The sequence below is a fragment of the Mixophyes fleayi genome, chromosome 6 (genome assembly GCF_038048845.1).
Source record: "Mixophyes fleayi isolate aMixFle1 chromosome 6, aMixFle1.hap1, whole genome shotgun sequence".
Lineage (NCBI taxonomy): Eukaryota > Metazoa > Chordata > Amphibia > Anura > Limnodynastidae > Mixophyes > Mixophyes fleayi.
In genome coordinates, this window is record NC_134407.1 from 220,719,899 (window position 1) to 220,740,346 (window position 20,448).

The window sequence follows — 20,448 nt, forward strand, 5'->3', positions numbered from 1 at the left end:
TGGGATTGGTGATTGGGTCACATTTACACCACCAGTGAGGACACCGAGAAATTGGAGCATCTTTCCCCGGGATAAAGGATGCTTTATTTCTCTGACATTACACCATCTCTGTTCTGGTAAGAAATCCAATCCCACCTCAGCTGGGGACCATTTATGATGTTATTTGTTGTTTTCATATGTTTTTGATTTTATATTTTTATACAATAAAAAGATTACTGGACTATATATAATTTGCGTTTCTTGTCCTGTACGAGATCATTACTTAAGAGAACTATCATTAAGGAGTGAAGAGCTAATAAAATGTGACAATATGGCTGCTGAATGACCTCTTCCAGTGAGCACAATCTAAAAATGGTTTGGGAGGAGCGTTTCATCTTTTCCCGCAATTATATAATTGTTGATGCCTTCTCTACCTGATTTTAAGTAAGCGTACAGACATAAGTGGGTGTTAGGTCTGTCTGATCACGTGACCTTAGAGGCAGGGAATTAACTTCTCCACTATTTAGTCTTCACTCTGACACTCTCCTGTGTCAGAGCAACAAGTGTACTTAGTGTCTGGCTGCTCCTGATCCCTTTGCTTTCCCTGTGCACTTCTCCCTGTGAATACTGGCTGACTTTCAGTGTACCGACCCGGCTTGTCTCATTAACCCTGCATCTGCTGAATCCCTGGCAACACGCACTGGCTAATCTTCTGTGTACCGACCCGGCTACAGTTCCTGACTCCTCTCGTGTTTGTCTCCTCGTACCTCTCTACTAGAAAGCTTTATTGTGTATGCTACTTTTTATTGTTCATTGATAAGACTAGTAGCTTAGCGGTCAGCAAACATCTAAGCAGGACAAGGGAATCCGATTTATACCAGATCACTCTGTAATGGGTGTGGAGTGTCACAAAATAGGTCACACGTGTGAGATAGGTGAAATGTGACAAGGATGTGACGTCCATATTGCTGGAAAAGCAAATATAGGTAGGACACAGGTAACAAGTGTCAGGAACAAGGTTAGCAGATGAACAGAATTGGCGGTGACTGCAACAGGGTGACACAATAGACTAACTCACTCAATGATGTGACCAAGACTGCTGGGAGACAAAGGGCTTAAAAAGGTGGCCCAAAAAGAGGAAATACTAGATTACTGACAAGACAACATTGAGCACATTGGACCCCCACACTCTCCCCTCTATATTTTATGCAGACTATACCCTCATCAGCTTCTCCTTTCCTTCATTTTCCCCATCTTTTTATCTTGTTTAAAAAATGAGGCAAACAACAAGAAGTCATGATGGTAACTACAGATTTTATTTGTGTATAGACCATATAATGCTATTTCATGTCTATAAATGTATTGTGCTGTTATAAAATATACTTATTCACTACATAAAGAATAAAAGGTATAGATACAAAATAAAAACAAACTGAACCTAAAACTTTTTCCATCAGTCAGTGTGCAAACTACAGTATATGAGGTTTCTATAACATTAGTCAGCAATGTACTGTAACTTGCATAGAATGAGCAGGAAAGTATAAGACTCTAAAATATTGTAACGCTTAAAGTGTATTCCAGTATTTTACATTTTATTTTTGATGCTTCTAGTCATAACTTCCTTATGGTACATTAGCAAAGAGTTTGATTACTGGGAGTCTGAAAGAATGTGAGAGATTCTTACTATCTAAAAAGGACAAGACATCCAACGTCTGACAGGACATGAGGAATCCATTCATCAGTAACGTTGTGTTTCCAGGAGAACCCAACCAGAGAATTGCTGGAAGCAAGTTACCAAATGGAAAAAATGCAGAGCACATTGAATTAAACACAAATATGCCTATTTATTGGCCTAGTGCATACAGAGGTATTTACCCACAATCCACTTTTGGGAGCACATGGAGAGAAGAGCAAAAACTATGCCTCAAAATTCTAATATTTTACGACCACCTTCTTCAAAAATGTCAACGTTTCCTTAGTTTTCTCCAAAAATACTACTTATCCAAGCTTCACTTGTCTTAAATCATGAGACAGAAGAAACACTTGTGTTTTTTTATTTCATAGGTATTTATATCCTTAAAAATGTTTTTCCATATTAAGTGTGCCTGGAAGGTACAAAATGCATCCCATTTAAAATATAGGCCTAGACTTGATCACCACCACCTGTAAACATGTGCAAAATTAAAGTCCTTCTGCAGGGTGAAAAAGGCCCTGCACGCACCTGCTAAACTGGAGAGGCCCCAAACAAACACACTTTCTAACCTTATACCCTCACTTAAACATCTTGTCCTGCAAAACAAAATAAATTTTCACATGTGGGTGCACCCACCAGCCCACGCATGTCACTGTATAAATGAATGAGTTTGTAAAAAAGTAGCCACGTGGCATCACATAATTGCATCTGCACTGTGGGCACACATTTTTGTAGATTCATAAATGATCCTCAGTAAGTAGTCACATATTACTGAATTATATAAACCATGTCACACCTTAAACTACAGAGAATGACCAAACATAATGTAACATTACCCAAGATCACACATTATGGGGTAAATTTATCAAACCTTCTAAAGAGACAAAGTGGAAGTGTTACCCTTAGCAACCAATCAGGTTCTAGCTATCATTTATCTAGCACATTCTAGAAAATAGCTATAATCTGATTGGTTTACCCCTATATTTCCAGGCCATTGCCAGGATTATATATCACTTAGGAACCTATGTAACGATACGGTCTCATTATTACTGCGGAGAGTGATGCAGATATCTAATAGAGAAAGGAGACTGCAATAGGTTCCACGAGCAATGTGTTAAAGACACCAATAACCGTGACTGGTAATTTAATTATAACATGTTAGTACACTGTGTGATTGAAGGTTTGATTGAGTGATGTTACTATATAATTATTATCATTTATTTGTTAGGCGCCACAAGGTTTCCGCAGCGCCGTACACAGTACAAACAGTAGACCATACAGGGTGACATAGTACAGAACAATAAACACAAAGTACCAATACTTCAGAAACTCCGGGCAGACATATGGGTAAAAATGGAGCAGAAGAACAGGTATGGAGACAGGAGGGGAGAGGGCCCTGCTAATACAAGCTCACATCCTAAGGGAGGGTGATCAAACAGGCACATAAGAGAGCCATTAAAGTAAGGGAGAGAAAGGCGGGGCTAGGGGAGAGAGGGGAGAACGAGAGGAGGTTAGCAGAGGAGCAAGAAGGTTAGCGGTTAAGTGGATGATTGGTAGGCTTTGAGGAACAGGTGAGTTTTAAGTGCCCGTTTGAAGGAGCACAGACTGGGAGAGAGACGGATGGAGCGAGGGAGGTCGTTCCAGTGCAGGGGAGCAGCTCGGGAGAAGTCTTGGATTCTGCAGTGGGAAGAGGTAATCAAAGTGGAGGGGAGGAGACGGTCATTGGCCGAGCGCAGGGAGCGGGCAGGGATGCAGGCGATGTTGCGCAGCTGGAAGCGACAGGTTTGGGCAAGAGATTAGACATGGGAGGCAAAGGAGAGCGAGGAGTTAAGGGTGACACCTATTCAACGGAGCTGGGTGACCGAGGAGATGGTTGTGTTATTAACAACGATAGAGAGGTTGTGGTGGGAGGGGAGCCTGGGGGGAGGGAAGACAATGAGTTCAGTTTTTGAGGTATTCATTTTGAGAAAGCGTGAAGACATCCAGGAGGAGATGGCAGAGAGGCAGTTGGATACACGAGAGAGGAGGGTGGGAGAGAGATCAGGAGAAGATATGTAGAGCTGAATGTTGTCAGCATAGAGGTGATACTGAAGACCGTAGGAGGAGATGAGAGCTCCGAGGGAGGAAGTGTAGAGCGAGAATAGTAGGGGGCTGAGAACAGAGCCCTGGGGGATTGCTACCGGGAGAGGGGAGGGTGTGGAGGAAGAGCCAGATGTGGCTCTTCCTATAATATATGCTTATGGGGATATTTACAATTTTCATTTATAAATTAAAGGCTATCACAACATTTGTATTGCTGCAACCCTGTTCCTTGTCCATCGCCTCAAGGAAATGGCTTTTCTCCTGCGATTTGCATGGAAATGATTTCTCATCTGTGTGAGTTCTCTGATGTTTAACAATATGTGATTTGCGTGTAAAACATTTCCCACATTCAGAGCATGTCAATGGTTTCTCACCTGTGTGAGTTCTCTGATGTTCAACAAGATACAATTTCTGTGTAAACCTTTTCCCACACTCAGAGCATGGAAATGGTCTCTCACCTGTGTGAGTTTTCTGGTGTTTAACAAGAGCTGATTTGTGTGGAAAACATTTCCCACACTCAGAGCATGGAAAAGGTTTCTCACCTGTGTGAGTTCTCTGATGTTTAACAAGAACGGATTTGTGTGTTAACCTTTTCCCACACTCAGAGCATGGAAATGGTTTCTCACCTGTGTGAGTTCTCTGATGTTTAACAAGACCTGATTTCTGTGTAAAACATTTCCCACACTCAGAGCATGGAAATGGTTTCTCACCTGTGTGAGTTCTCTGATGATTAACAAGAACTGATTTCTGTGTAAACCTTTTCCCACACTCAGAGCATGGAAATGGTTTCTCACCTGTGTGAGTATTTTGGTGTTTAACAAGACCTGATTTCTGTGTAAAACATTTCCCACACTCAGAGCATGGAAATGGTTTCTCACCTGTGTGAGTTCTCTGATGTTTAACAACTTCTGATTTGAGTGTAAAACATTTCCCACACTCAGAGCATGAAAATGGTTTCTCACCTGTGTGAATTCTCTGATGCCTAACAAAGACTGAATGATGTAAAAAACATTTTCCACATTCATAACAGGAAAAGACTGTATTGCCTGTATGAGTTGCACTATGTGTAAGAATATCTGAGTTATCAGGAGACCCTCCCTCATGAGAAGGGGAGTCAGATAATACATCTGCACTATGAAAAACTGGATTTATATTTAGGGTAATGGCATTTTTTCCTGTAGAATCTTGCATGATGTTATCTTCCATTTTATAATCTGGAGACAAAATGAAATGTCCCTCAAAGTTATTTCTGCTTTTGATTCCATCTGTTAAAAGAAAAAAAATGTATGGATATATATGTCTTGTTTGTACATTGAGGAGCGCATTTGCATAATATAGGTGAGCTCAAGATATGTAGTTGTTTAATTTCAATTTGTAAACTATGAACACAAACAGCAAATATGAGAAAATATAAATCAACTGCGTTAACAAACACATTGAGTATATCCAGCCACAGTGACATGCATTTCACTTAGACACATTGCACTACTATTAAAGTTAATTATATATGAACAAAGTTAATCAAGTATATGTTTAATAGTAGATTGTAAAATTAATGTAATTATCTTCATTTTGAAAATGTTCAATGTATGTGTTTTATTAAGAGGACACTAGATGGCAACAGAGGGCACTAGATGTCCACACACATGTATATATTGACTGATAATGAAATTCCATGTTTTAAATATAAACTGGATTTGTATAGGTAGACTCTCAAGACGAGCGCTCCTATTCACTAGATGTTCCCTATTAAATAAGTCTGCTGCTCCTTGTAGTAATAATATATAGATTAGATAGAGATGGGAGCACAGATGACTTCATTGTGTACAATAAAACTAAAGGCCACTTCTACGTTCCACGGTGCGGTTCAACCAGCCGTGGACACTCTCAGAGGAAGATGCCAAAGTGAAGCTGGGAGAGACCTTCAAGCAAACATCATCGTGACGAATGTGACATGGTAAGAGGAAGACTAGTTTAATAGGGAAAGGATTTCCACGTTCTGTTTGGTCTTAGTTCCAGCTGCAGCACCGCTACATACTTACTCTATATGCCCAGTTGCATAACCATTGCATTTCTTTTACCCCTGCTGTATATCTGTTGCTTATTTGTTAACACCTGATTACCTGTTTACAGCAAAGTCAACTGACCTCTGCATATTGCACATTACACATGAGCCATAAATCATAAAATAGATATCAGTGGTGTGCTAGACATTTTTCTTTCAATTACTCTGCAAAAGGTCTATACCCTTACCAGATTCATTTTATCGTATATGTATAACTTAAACCTGCATTCAATTGATGCTAGTTTCTAACTGTGTTCATTGTGCATTTGGGTTAATTTACTTATTTGACATTATTTACTTTTATTATACACGCTGAAGTCATTTGCGCCCCCATCTCTATCTAATAAACTGGATTTGTCCAGTTTTCGCACTTTGGACAAAGGAATTCCTGTTAGAAGAATCTCTACATCTGTGAGTCATACCTATATTATTTCTGTAATAAGTGTTTATTACTCACCTGTGCTGATATCTGTAGGGATTTCCTCCTCCTTACACTGCTGATCACCCCTCACATACATCTCTTCTTCTCCCTCTGTAACTTCTACCTTAATATGTCTCAGATCTTCACCCTAAATAACCCATAAAACAATAAAATAACACTTAAGCTATGCCTGATTTCATTAATAGAGATTAAACAGTAGAACATAAGTATATAAGACACTCACAGATGCTGTATAGATCATATACTGAAAAGTAACTTTGCTATATTTACCTGACACTCCTGTGGAATACTGTGATTTTCCTCTGTACAATCCTGTGAATTAAGAGGACGGGGACATCTCTCTGGGGTATTTCTGTTACTGGATCCATCTGTAGGAGACACACAGTGACTGAATACATTGTTTTTTTAAGTGATTATCAGATGATATTCATACATTAACCTACACAACCTATAAAGTGACAGAGAAAGCAGGAATGACTCCATATAACAGTATATAAGGAGGCATCTTGTATATGTTCCCACCATAAAGTTATAGTCATACAACATTAAACAGGCAGGATCAATGGGAAATGTCAACAACAATAAGTTCTGCAAACAAGGGGATAAATGTTATGTTATGTATGTCTTGAAAACTTTAATAAAAAATTACCTGATTTAAAAAAATAAGGGGATAAACATCTAGCAATACTGGGCCTGATTCATTAGTTTTTTACTTTGCACATAAGTGAAATACTGTCTATAGAACAATGTATTTCTAGAATCTCCACATATCCAGCAGTGACACAAAGCAAAGGGAACCAGTTTGTGTTTATCTGAGTAAGTCTCCAGTAATAACGTGTTCCCACTGCTTAACACAATTCAGTAACTGCTGCGTAAATCCCAAAACATCCTACAGAGGAGGGTCTGATCCCATACATAGAGCTCACAATGAGTCTGAGGATGGGAAACATTTTCTTGTTTAGGAGAAAGGACAGAAAATGCTTCACTTGATCACAAAAATAGGAAATAAGTAGAAGGGAACCTACCAGGTGACTGTGGGCAGATGATGTGTAAGATCTGCCTCAGTATAAGTAGATAGATTACAGTGTAAAGTTGGGATAGGTCACATGATGTCTGTGTGCCCAAGTACCTCACTGACTGCCTGGACCAAATGTAGTAAAAGGAGGAAGACACATAGGAAACTGGGGAAGTCGGTGAGTAATATAAAAAAGCTTGAAGCTAATCTGGGAACAGTTGTCTGCCTAATATAACTTACATGCTTTCTCTATGCAGGCGTACAGAAAGGGAAGGTGCAGGTGGTAGTTAGAGCCGCTGAGCAATCAGCTGTGCACATTAAACAATACAGAATGAAGGTGCTTTTATTGATATGGGTGAGAGTCATCATTGGTGCCCAGCAAACCTCAGCTGCTATATTAACCTGGCAACCCAGTCACAGGGCAGATTACTGCGTCTGCACCAGTATCTTGTTATGTCTCACCTGCCTCACCGTGTACCAGACCTTTGGCTATCCTCTGACAATGAAACCAGTTGCTTTCCAATACTTTTGCATACTGAATCCCATGCATTAACCCCTGATATGCTGACAAACACCTTGCACTACATTCTGTACCCTGACATCCTGGCTTTGATCCTGAGGATTGTTCCTGACCAGACTTACATTACTCTATGTACCAGACCTACGGCTGTGACCCTGATCACAACTAATTAACCCTGGGGAACCTGTCCTGCTCACAGCTCCGCATCAGACACAAGTGTATGCTGGGAGTTGGATTGTGATGCCGGTTTCCTATGTTAAATTAGAGACAGTACAGTCAGTGTGGCCTATGACTATCATCCTATTCCAGAAACGTATCCTATGTCTACTGAAAACACTTTTGAGCAATAAAACGTAAAAAGTTTTCATCATTTAAACACAGTTGTTGTCAGAGTGGTCACCAGCCACCGGGGTCCATCCTCAAAGCCACTAACAGCACAACCTAGTTGCACAGACTATTACAGACGTCCCTTGTACTGATGTATGAGAATCACCAGAGAGTGTGAGGAGGAGACTGGTCAGATGTCATAGCCCACAATGATTTCCCACATTACTTTGTACTGACAGAGGAGGGTGTAGAATAAGAGATTGTTGTAGTGACTGAACATGGAGAATATGTGACTATTCTGTAATAAGTGTTTATTACTGACCTGTGCTGATATCTGTAGGGATTTCCTCCTCCTTACACTGCTGATCACCCCTCACATACATCTCTTCTTCTCCATTTATATCTTCTACCTTAATATTAGTCAGATCTTCACCCTAAATAACCAATAAAATAACATTTTAATAATACCTGATTTCATTAGTCGAGATTAGACTTAAAAATATCAGTGTAATAGACACACACAGCTTCTCTACAGATCATATAGAGAAATGTCACTTTGATATTATGGTATTTGGAGAGAATCTACATTCCATCTACCTGACACTCCTGTGGGACCCTGTGATTTTCCTCTGTACTCTCCTGTAAATAAAGAGGACGGGGACATCTCTCTGGGGAAGTTCTGTTACTGGATCCATCTGTAGGAAACACACAGTGACTGAATACATTCTTTAGGCGTGATGATCAGATGATGTTAGGTGGCCTTCAAAGCAGCTTTTCTCTTTACAATAAACCAAAGTCTCCCTTACCCAGTGATGTGAGGGTCCAGTGATTGTCCATCATTACATTCCTATAAAGACCCTTTTGTTCTTCTAAATTATCCCACTCCTGCATGGAGTAATATCAGTGAGCAAAATGAAGGCACCGTAATAGGGCTTTGGGTTCAGCTAAATCCTTCTGACACACGGGGACGTCACACTCACTAGATGTTATCTTCTCTATTGTGTAATCCTGTGTATGAACAGAGACATCAATACAAAGGTAAATAGAACTCCATCAATGTGGAGTTCTTACGGGTTACATGTGCACAATATACAAGAGGGGTCTATTTTGCAAGTACAATCCCGATCCTATAGGTAACCATTTCCTATAAACGCTCTCTAGTAAAGTGTATAAAGGCTTTACCTTTCCTGCAGCTCTCCTGACAGTTTGGTTGGCGGTCCGCTATCTACAGCGGCACCTACAAATGTATCATCAGCATTTAACAGAGTACTGCTAAAACCAAAACAACGTGATGGTGGGGACTGGACGAAATCAGAGGACTCCGTTCGGTCCGCACAGGGAAGATGGCACAACAAAGTATAATATACACTCTACGGGACAGTGAATATAGGCCACAGTTAGAGACAGAACATGGGTTGCATTTGTAAAAGCTCTTCCATCTCAATTGTAAATATAAAATACAACTAAAACTATACAAAAAGCTGTAAACCCCAAAGTCGTACAAATGTACCAGAAAAACAACATACTATAGTCAGTGCAATATAACCCAACGTTTGTGGATTTGGGACGGATACATTGATCTCAGACTATGTACCTGTTGCTCATTATTATAGCTGTGTAAATGAGAAGACAGACGCCATTATATCACAGGTAGATGTTCCTCTGCTGTTCTCTTCTGACCATCAGCAACCCGACATCAAACCAAACTGATCAGACATATAATTGCAGCAGCCACCGGCCAGCTAGATGTGCCCCACAGCCCCCTCATAGCGAGCGATATTACAGGTTGTCACATATTCCCTGTGTATGACTTGTTTCAATAAAAACTCTGCCAAATAATTTCGCAAAGTTTGGAAACCCTGAGTATCTCCTCATAACTCAGGACTGCCATTCTCACCATAACAACTGTGGTGGGCTCACAAGGATCTCATTATCTGGAATGACGGCAGCCCCTGGTCCACTCACTCATTCCCACCAAACCTGATCCTTTATGTTTCTACCCTTGCCCAGTAAGGCCACTTATTTTCTACCCATTAAAAAATTAAAATTCTAGCATTGACTTATGCCTCATATTAGAGCTCAATGAATATTTAATTAAGATTATTTATCAAGTCCTGTTCATCTTAATATTATGCAACAATTGTTTTTCGGATTGTTCCCAAGGTTCCTTTAATAAAATATTGTAATAAAAAAAAAAAAGAGACAGCAAAAGCATTCCTGTAAAACAAGAAAAGAGGATCATGGGAAGAATACATTTTAAAAAAGACCCAAGAAGGCGGTCCTGAGGGGAAACCTGCTTAGCATGGCTTTCAGAAAGAACAAAAAGGATTCCCTTACCAAGACTGACAAACTATCCATCAAACTCCATGACTTAGAAGCAAGACACAAAGTGACCCTTGACCCTGCTACTCTGGCTGATCTCCGTGAGACCAAAGCCAAATCTTCTCCTCTCTAGGCAGGTAGCCAAACGTCAAATGGCTTTGAAAAACTTTTTATGAGACGGGGGACAAGTCAGATAAATTAGTTGCACCTCGTTTCCGATCGGCTAGGACTCACAAAATTATTGTCTTGCTCTGTGATTCAGATAACCAATTGATCCATGACCCTACAGCTATAAGAGCTATATTCCAAGACTACTATACTAACCGCTACAATCTATTGACCCCCAATCCACTACACCAGACTAATTCCACATAAAAACCATCAAGGAACAAAAAACGGTAAATCCCCCAGAACTGATGGGTTCATGGCGCATATTATAAGACATTTTTCGGGTCTGCTTGCTTCCCACCTGCACTCTCTTTTTAATAGCGCTCTCCAAGGAAACCCCTTCCCTCCTGAAATGCTAGAAGCCAGGAATGTAGTGATACCCAAGGAGGGTAAGGACCCACTAAATTGTGCTAGCTACCGGCCCATATCCCTCCTTAACCTCGATTTAAAAATATATGCTAAAATTTTTCAAAAATGATTGAATGCATTGCTCCCTTTCCTGATCCATCACGGCCAGGTGGCCTTTATTTCATGATGCCAGGTGAGGGATAATACCAGAAGTGGTATCCATCTCATCCACATTACAAACTTCAAGAGATCCCCCACTGTTATGCTCTCCCTAGATGCTGAATAGGTGTTTGACAGGATCTCCTGGGGTTTCATGAAAGCCACTCTCGAGGCCTTTACTGTTGACTTCCTCACTGGCGTCCTGGCCTTATACAAACTGCGGATTTGAAAAAGTGGAGATGTTGCCTATAGCAACCAATCAGATTCTAGCTGTCATTTTGTAGAATGTACTAAATAAATAATAACTCGAATCTGATTGGTTGCTATAGGCAACATCTCCACTTTTTCAAACTCGCAGTTTAGTAATATACCCCTTAGTCTCAGGCATCTTAGAGACCGGAATCAACATTCCCAGAAACCCTCCAGTCACGTCCCAGTTTTACTAACACAGACAAGAGTGATCTCACTGTGACATTCCCAGAACTGGATAGACTAGAGAGAAGACAGGATAGGAATTAACACTGGATGGGTGAAGGCACAAAATAACTTTATTAGTAGAAGCTCTATATATACGAATAATCCGCATATCAGAGTGTGCTGGGAGTTATTACCCCCATATATCACTGTACAGTCCCCTCTCCTCTATATAATAATAATAATCTCCATATCAGTGTGTGCTGGGAGTTATTACTCCTCATATATCACTGTACAGTCCCCTCTCCTCTATATAATAATAATAATCCCCCATATCAGTGTGTGCTGGGAGTTATTACTCCCATATATCACTGTACAGTCCCCTCTCCTCTATATAATAATAATAATCCCCCATATCAGTGTGTACTGGGAGTTATTACTCCCCATATATCACTGTACAGTCCCCTCTCCTCTATATAATAATAATAATCCCCATATCAGTGTGTGCTGGGAGTTATTACTCCCCATATACCACTGTACAAACCGCTCTCCTCTATATAATAATAATAATCCCCCATATCAGTGTGTGCTGGGAGTTATTACTCCCCATATATCACTGTACAGACCCCTCTCCTCTATATAATAATAATAATCCCCATATCAGTGTGTGCTGGGAGTTATCACTCCCCATATATCACTGTACAGCCCCCTCTCCTCTATATAATAATAATAATCCCCCATATCAGTGTGTGCTGGGAGTTATTACTCCCCATATATCACTGTACAGACCCCTCTCCTCTATATAATAATAATAATCCCCCATATCAGTGTGTGCTGGGAGTTATTACTCCCCATATATCACTGTACAGACCCCTCTCCTCTATATAATAATAATCCCCCATATCAGTGTGTGCTGGGAGATATTACTCCCCATATATCACTGTACAGTCCCCTCTATATAATAATAATCCCCCATATCAGAGTGTGCTGGGAGTTATTACTCTCCATATATCACTGTACAGTCCCCTTTATATAATAATAATCCCCCATATCAGAGTGTGATGGGAGTTATTACTCCCATATATCACTGTACAGTCCCCTCTCCTCTATGTATAATAATAATAATCCCCCATATCAGTGAGTGCTGGGAGTTATTACTCTCCATATATCACTGTACTGCCCCCTCTCCTCTATATAATAATAATAATAATACCCCATATCAGTGTGTGCTGGGAGTTATTACTCCCCATAAATGACTGTACAGTCCCCTCTCCTCTATATAATAATAATAATAATACCCCATATCAGTGTGTGCTGGGAGTTATTACTCCCCATAAATGACTGTACAGACCCCTCTCCTCTATATAATAATAATAATAATCCCCCATATCAGTGTGTGCTGGGAGTTATTACTCCCATATATCACTGTACAGTCCCCTCTCCTCTATATAATAATAATAATCCCCCATATCAGTGTGTGCTGGGAGTTATTACTCCCATATATCACTGTACAGACCCCTCTCCTCTATATAATAATAATAATCCCCCATATCAGTGTGTACTGGGAGTTATTACTCCCCATATATCACTGTACAGTCCCCTCTCCTCTATATAATAATAATAATCCCCCATATCAGTGTGTGCTGGGAGTTATTACTCCCATATATCACTGTACAGACCCCTCTCCTCTATATAATAATAATAATCCCCCATATCAGTGTGTACTGGGAGTTATTACTCCCCATATATCACGGTACAGTCCCCTCTCCTCTATATAATAATAATAATAATCCCCCATATCAGTGTGTGCTGGGAGTTATTACTCCCCATAAATGACTGTACAGACCCCTCTCCTCTATATAATAATAATAATAATAATAATAATCCCCCATATCAGTGTGTGCTGGGAGTTATTACTCCCCATATATCACTGTACAGACCCCTCTCCTCTATATAATAATAATAATCCCCATATCAGTGTGTGCTGGGAGTTATCACTCCCCATATATCACTGTACAGTCCCCTCTCCTCTATATAATAATAATAATCCCCCATATCAGTGTACTGGGAGTTATTACTCCCCATATATCACGGTACTGCCCCCTCTCCTCTATATAATAATAATAATCCCCCATATCTGTGTGTACTGGGAGTTATTACTCCCCATATATCACGGTACTGCCCCCTCTCCTCTATATAATAATAATCCCCCATATCAGTGTGTACTGGGAGTTATTACTCCCCATATATCAAGGTACTGCCCCCTCTCCTCTATATAATAATAATCCCCCATATCAGTGTGTACTGGGAGTTATTACTCCCCATATATCACGGTACTGCCCCCTCTCCTCTATATAATAATAATAATCCCCCATATCAGTGTGTACTGGGAGTTATTACTCCCCATATATCACTGTACAGACCCCTCTCCTCTATATATAATAATAATAATCCCCCATATCAGTGTGTGCTGGGAGTTATTACTCCCATATATCACTGTACAGACCCCTCTCCTCTATATAATAATAATAATCCCCCATATCAGTGTGTGCTGGGAGTTATTACTCCCCATATATCACGGTACAGTCCCCTCTCCTCTATATAATAATAATAATCCCCCATATCAGTGTGTGCTGGGAGTTATTACTCCCATATATCACTGTACAGACCCCTCTCCTCTATATAATAATAATAATCCCCCATATCAGTGTGTACTGGGAGTTATTACTCCCCATATATCACTGTACAGACCCCTCTCCTCTATATATAATAATAATAATCCCCCATATCAGTGTGTGCTGGGAGTTATTACTCCCCATATATCACGGTACTGCCCCCTCTCCTCTATATAATAATAATAATCCCCCATATCAGTGAGTGCTGGGAGTTATTACTCCCCATATATCACTGAACAGACCCTTTAATATAAAGAGTTTTGTATACATGTAAACAAATTACCCCTGCCTTGTTCACCTACCACAACATAATGCAGATAAAATGTAGGATGTACAAACTAAAGCTGTTCTCCTGATTATAAAATGGCACTTGCTAGAGTCTGTGTCCACACCCCTCCATTGTGTCACGTGTAATATGCTTGCGCTATAGGATGTAAAACCTATGTTGTGCCTGGAAGACTGTAAGAAAATTATCTGGACTCAAATAGTAGAATATATATATATATATATATATATATATATATATATATGTGTAGATATGTATTTTGGATGCCCTAGTTTATTGTAACGTACACCTACAAACGACTGCAGTTTTTCTATCTGAGTAGAATGTATATATATATATATATATATATATATATATATATATATATATATATATATATATATATATTTAGTGATTAAATTGTAGCCAATTCAATCACAATTTATGTAATTCGTATAGAGATAAAGTGCAGTATTTCTCCAAATAATAAATGTTCGCTGTCTGCAGCACTCCCATATACAGGTGTACTTATACATTAATCATAAACTGTTTTTGACTGAATACAATTAGCCTCAGATTGTCCTGCACATAGAATAGGACTAGGAGATTGAGTGGATTATTTAACTAGCAGGAAAAAAAAGATCTGTACTATAAGCAAATATCCATATCTCTCCAAGCACACAGATATACAAAGGGTACAAATAGTATTATACATGAGCATTGTACCTATTGTAGGTTACACTATATACAGGGTGCATAGCACACACTAGATGTGCATTATATATATATATATATATATATATATATATATATATATGACAGCTGGCTCACCAATGTGTAGTTATCACAATGAGGAGGGTTTGCAGCACACACACATGCTAAGTACAATCTTCATGCAACTAATGACATAAAACTAACCAGAAGCAGAGGATCCCCCGGGTGTGGGCAAAGCAGGAGAGATGTCTTCCTGTGACGTCACAGGCGACGCGACCCTGCCTCCATAGCAACCCTGTCTGAGCGTCCATAGCAACGCGGCGATTACTCCCCGCCAGGGGGCAGCAGACCCTGTATCACCGCTCTGAGGCCTCAGTGCTGCTCACCAGGAGCCAGGAGGGTGTGATGGGGAAGCTATGGTCCATGAGGGAGCCGTGTACAGTCACTGATGCCACATGTAAGTGTCCCCAACCTCTGGCTCATCATAAACTATCTCTCCACTATACACTATTCAAGTGAGAATGGTATCCAGACACACAGTGTTACTATCAGGGAATAAAGTCACAGATGTATTGTGGTGATAATAATGCCAGCGTTGGCGCCTCATTATCTGTATACGTAATAAATATTAAGCAGTTGGAGTTTTGTTTTTTTTGTCACCGTATACCCACAAGGCACCAGTAACGTTTGTGGCCATTCTAGACTGAGTCGCATATCTTGCACTCCTTGCGGCTCTGATTCCCTTGCAAAGCCTGACATAGGCACCGTCTCACTAAAGCAAAATAGTAAAGTGATATTCACTATCATTATTGTAGATATGTACCTGTTGGATGCCCTAGTTTATTTTAACTTACACCTACAAAAGACTGCACTTTTTATAACTTAGCTTAAAATGTATGTGTATATATATATATATATATATAATATATATATGTGTGTGTGTATATTATTATTAATTTTTATTTATAGGGCGCCACTAGGTGTCCGCGGCGCCATACAGGGACAAACGAAATTACAATACGAGGTGAGACAGCACAGTACAGTAAACAATAATCACAGTAACTCAGTGAGCTCAGGGCACAGCTAGCGGGGCGGGGAGAGGGGAAGGTCCGCCAACAACGGCACCAAGGAGGGAGGGCACGGATGAGAGGGAGACCCCCAGGGGGAAGAGGAGGGAGCGAGAGGGGACGGGAGAAGAGGGTCGTCAAGGAGGAAGGCAGGGAAGCTGGCGAGCAGAGTTAAAATAGGAGAAGACAGGAGGAGAGAAGACCCTGCTTAAAGGAGCGTACAATCTAAGGGGTGGGGTAGACTGACAGACACAGGGGAGGGAGGGAGAGAAGGAGGAATGGATAGGGGGAGGGGAATGAAGGGGAGTGAAGGCTAGGGGAAGGGGAATGAAGGGGAAGAGTCAGAAGAACAGGTAGGAAGTTAAGTGGGAGACTGGAAAGCTTTAAGAAAAAGGTGGGTTTTTAAACACCGTTTGAAGCTGGACAGATTGGGGGAAGTTCTGATGGCGGGAGGGAGCTTGTTCCAGTGGAGGGGGGCAGCACGGGCGAAGTCTTGGATACGTGCGTGGGAGGAGGTGATCAGGGGGAAGAGAGGCGACGGTCATTGGCCGATCTGAGAGGGCGGGATGGAGCGTGAATAGAGAGGAGGGAGGAGATGTAGGGTGCTGTGGAGTTGGCGAGGGCCTTGTATGTAAGAGTGAGGAGCTTGAACAGGATTCTGTAGGGTAGGGGGAGCCAGTGAAGGGATTGGGAGAGGGGGGAGACAAAAGAGGAGTGGTGAGATAGGAAGATAAGCCTAGTGGCAGCATTAAGTTCAGATCAAAGGGGAGCGAGGTGAGAGTGGGGGAGCGAGGTGAGAGTGGGGGAGTATATATATATATATATATATATATATATATATATATATATATATATATATACACATAGCATTTACAGGATTCCAATAGAATAATAGGCTTATCCATATACCAACAATGTTTTGAGGGATGATTAGTATATATTTTAGCAAGTTCATCTTCAGCCAAGGAAAAGCATCCTAGCAGCTGTAGGATAATCTGTGATTAGCCGGCATACCATAAATGAAAACTGCTTCAGCATTGAACAGGAGCCAATGGTCATCAATAAAACAGTCTTTTCCTTAGCAAAATTTCCAACGATATTCAAATACATTGTGTAAATAAATTACAGGCAGTAAGCAAGAGCAATGGTCAGAACTAGAAGCCAAGACAACATGGCAAACGAAAGACAAGTGTTGGTCAGTGCAGGGAGCCGGTTCAATGAAGCAAACAACAGACAAGAGGTGGTCAGTGCGGGGAGCCGGTTCAATGAAGCAAACAACAGACAAGCGGTTGTCAGTGCGGAGAGCCGGTTCAATTAAGCAAACAACAGACAATCGGTGGTCAGTGCGGGGAGCTGGTTCAATGAAGCAAACAACAGACAAGAGGTGGTCAGTGCGGGGAGCCGGTTCAATGAAGCAAACAACAGACAATCAATCGGTGGTCAGTGCGGGGAGCTGGTTCAATGAAGCAAACAACAGACAAGAGGTGGTCAGTGCGGGGAGCCAGTTCAATGAAGCAAACAACAGTCAAGCGGTGGTCAGTGCGGGGAGCTGGTTCAATGAAGCAAACAACAGTCAAGCGGTGGTCAATGCGGGGAGTCTGTTCAATGAAGCAAACAACAGACAGGTGGTCAGTGCGGGGAGCCGGTTCAATGAAGCAAACAACAGTCAAGCGGTGGTCAGTGCGGGGAGCCGGTTCAATGAAGCAAACAACAGTCAAGCGGTGGTCAGTGCGGGGAGCCGGTTCAATGAAGCAAACAACAGACAATCGGTGGTCAGTGCGGGGAGTCGATTCAATTAAGCAAACAACAGACAATCGGTGGTCAGTGCGGGGAGCTGGTTCAATGAAGCAAACAACAGTCAAGCGGTGGTCAATGCGGGGAGTCTGTTCAATGAAGCAAACAGCAGACAAGCGGTTGTCAATGCGGGGAGTCGGTTCAATGAAGCAAACAACAGTCAAGCGGTGGTCAATGCAGGGAGTCTGTTCAATGAAGCAAACGAGACAAGTGGTGGTCACTGCGAGAAGCTGGTTCAATGAAGCAAACAACAGACAAGCGGTGGTCAGTGCGGGGAGCTGGTTCAATGAAGCAAACAGCAGACAAGCGGTTGTCAATGCGGGGAGTCGGTTCAATGAAGCAAAGGACAAGCGGTGGCCAGTGCGGGGAGCCGGTTCAATAAAGGAAACAGACAAGCGATGATGGTCAGTGCGGGGAGCCGGTTCAATGAAGCAAACAGCAGACAAGTGGTGGACAGGGCAGGGAGCTGGTTCAATGAAGCAAACAACAGTCAAGTGGTGGTCAGGGTGGGGAGCCGGTTTAATGAAGCAAACAACAGACAAGTGGTGGTCAGGGCGGGGAGCTGGTTCAATGAAGCAAACAACAGTCAAGTCGTGGTCAGGGCGGGGAGCCGGTTCAATGAAGCAAACAACAGACAAGTGGTGGTCAGTGCGGGGAGTCTGTTCAATGAAGCAAACAACGCACAAGCGGTGCTCAGTATGGAAAAGATGGGTAAGTATGGCAGCCAGGACAGGAAGCTGAATCAGATACACAGTAATAGGTATACTGGACACTGGTCATGATTTAGACTCAGTAATCTGGCCAAGGACCTTTACACTCACCGAATCTTATAGTCGCATGTATGCGCCTGGTACCTGCATGGCATCATATCTCGTTGAAGAACACTTGTCACACTACTTAATAGTAGTATTTAATACCATAGCACTTAGTACATGGCACCTGACCTTATTTGTGCTTCCACTGCCTCAGTCCAGTTGCTAGCTTGCCAAATGTCAGTGAGAGGTATCATGTCGCAAGTGCCATATACAATGCTTTCTTAATAACACCTGCAATTGTGGGCTTCTAAGTCCCAGACAGGGTCACAGCTAACACGGGCTGTGACATTGGCCAGATCAGTTCTACTACATCTCTATTTGTCTTTCTGCCTGTCTGTTTTTCTATTTCTATAATAGATTGTCAGAGTGTCGGGTAGGAGAACATGCTCAGCATGGGATTATGGGGCAGGTGTCAGCAACATGCTCAGTGTTTGATGACAGCTAGTCGCAGAAGAGCAATTGTCACTGTTAGGATGGATTCTACCCTGTCCTTTACTTTTATAAAAAGCAGAAAGATCTAGAAATAGTACCTTATCCCATCCAACTATCCTGCCATCCAAAGTCACTGGTTTACACAATACAATGCCATATGCTTTAAGATTTTTTTAATTGGTATGATTATATGATTCAAATTTTGTCCTGAATGTGATAATAGTTTAATATGTAACAATTATTCAGAAGACATTGAATATTTATTTTTGCCCCCTCTACAAAGTTGCGGCTGCTGACTGTGAGAATTTAGAAATGATTTCAGCTATATATAGGGATATAACCACATCCTCTGTGGGGCATTTGTTGGTCACTTTGTAGTAGATGCTGATGCTGATGATGCAGAGATGTCACAATGTATCACTGAGCCTGGACATTGTGACCTCACACATTCTAGTCACATGATGTACTGAACTGTTGGCTTGGAACTTTCAATTGATGGAATGAGTCGGACTGTAAGTATGTTTTGTCCTAGGCTCAGGTCATGTCCATGATTTTCTACTCCCAATTTTCTCTTCCTATAGGTCTCTTCCATCTCTTGCCGGTACACAATAGCTGTGGACCACCATTCGTTCTTTTACGCAGGTGCCCGGCTAATAGAAGCAGATTCAGTGTTCCTTCAATGGAGAAGACATTCAGAAACAATTTCTCTCAAACTAACCATAAGCCCCTCCAAATCTTGTTAATATTAGCACATTCTGTCATGTGTTTTTTTATATTAATATATTGTTGTAATTTATTTTATGTTTATAAACTTTTTTAGAATGGTGAAATATAAAAGTTTTATAAAAAAAACAACTAAACAAAACAAAAACAAGATAAAGCACAGCCCATTTATGTCCTTAAAACACCTTGATGCTTGCTATCCCTATACTCAGGACATCTAGACAAATAATTTTCTAGGTTTTCCCTAGCTAATGGACATAAAATAAAAAGCAACAAAAAAAAATACAAAATAAAATAAATAGTAATCAACAAGATATACTGTATATAAAAACTAACATCTTAGCAGCTGTTCAAAGGGAATTTGCTAATCTCCCTAAACAACATAAGAACAGTGTTAATAAAGGAAAAATCAATATGGGAGAATAAATA

At 41.0% G+C, this 20,448-nt stretch overlaps 1 protein-coding gene across 1 annotated transcript in view; it reads right to left on the reverse strand.

Moving 5' to 3' along the window:
- The window catches only part of LOC142160021 (uncharacterized), a 139,266-nt gene that overhangs the window by 67,154 nt on the left and 51,664 nt on the right, over positions 1-20,448 (reverse strand). Inside the window, exons 6-9 of the mRNA XM_075214941.1 lie at positions 8,721-8,818; positions 8,446-8,557; positions 6,532-6,629; positions 6,277-6,388 (exon numbers count right to left, since the gene is read on the reverse strand). Of these exons, the coding sequence (XP_075071042.1) occupies positions 6,277-6,388; positions 6,532-6,629; positions 8,446-8,557; positions 8,721-8,818 (420 nt within the window). The remainder of the gene's footprint in view (positions 1-6,276; positions 6,389-6,531; positions 6,630-8,445; positions 8,558-8,720; positions 8,819-20,448) is intronic.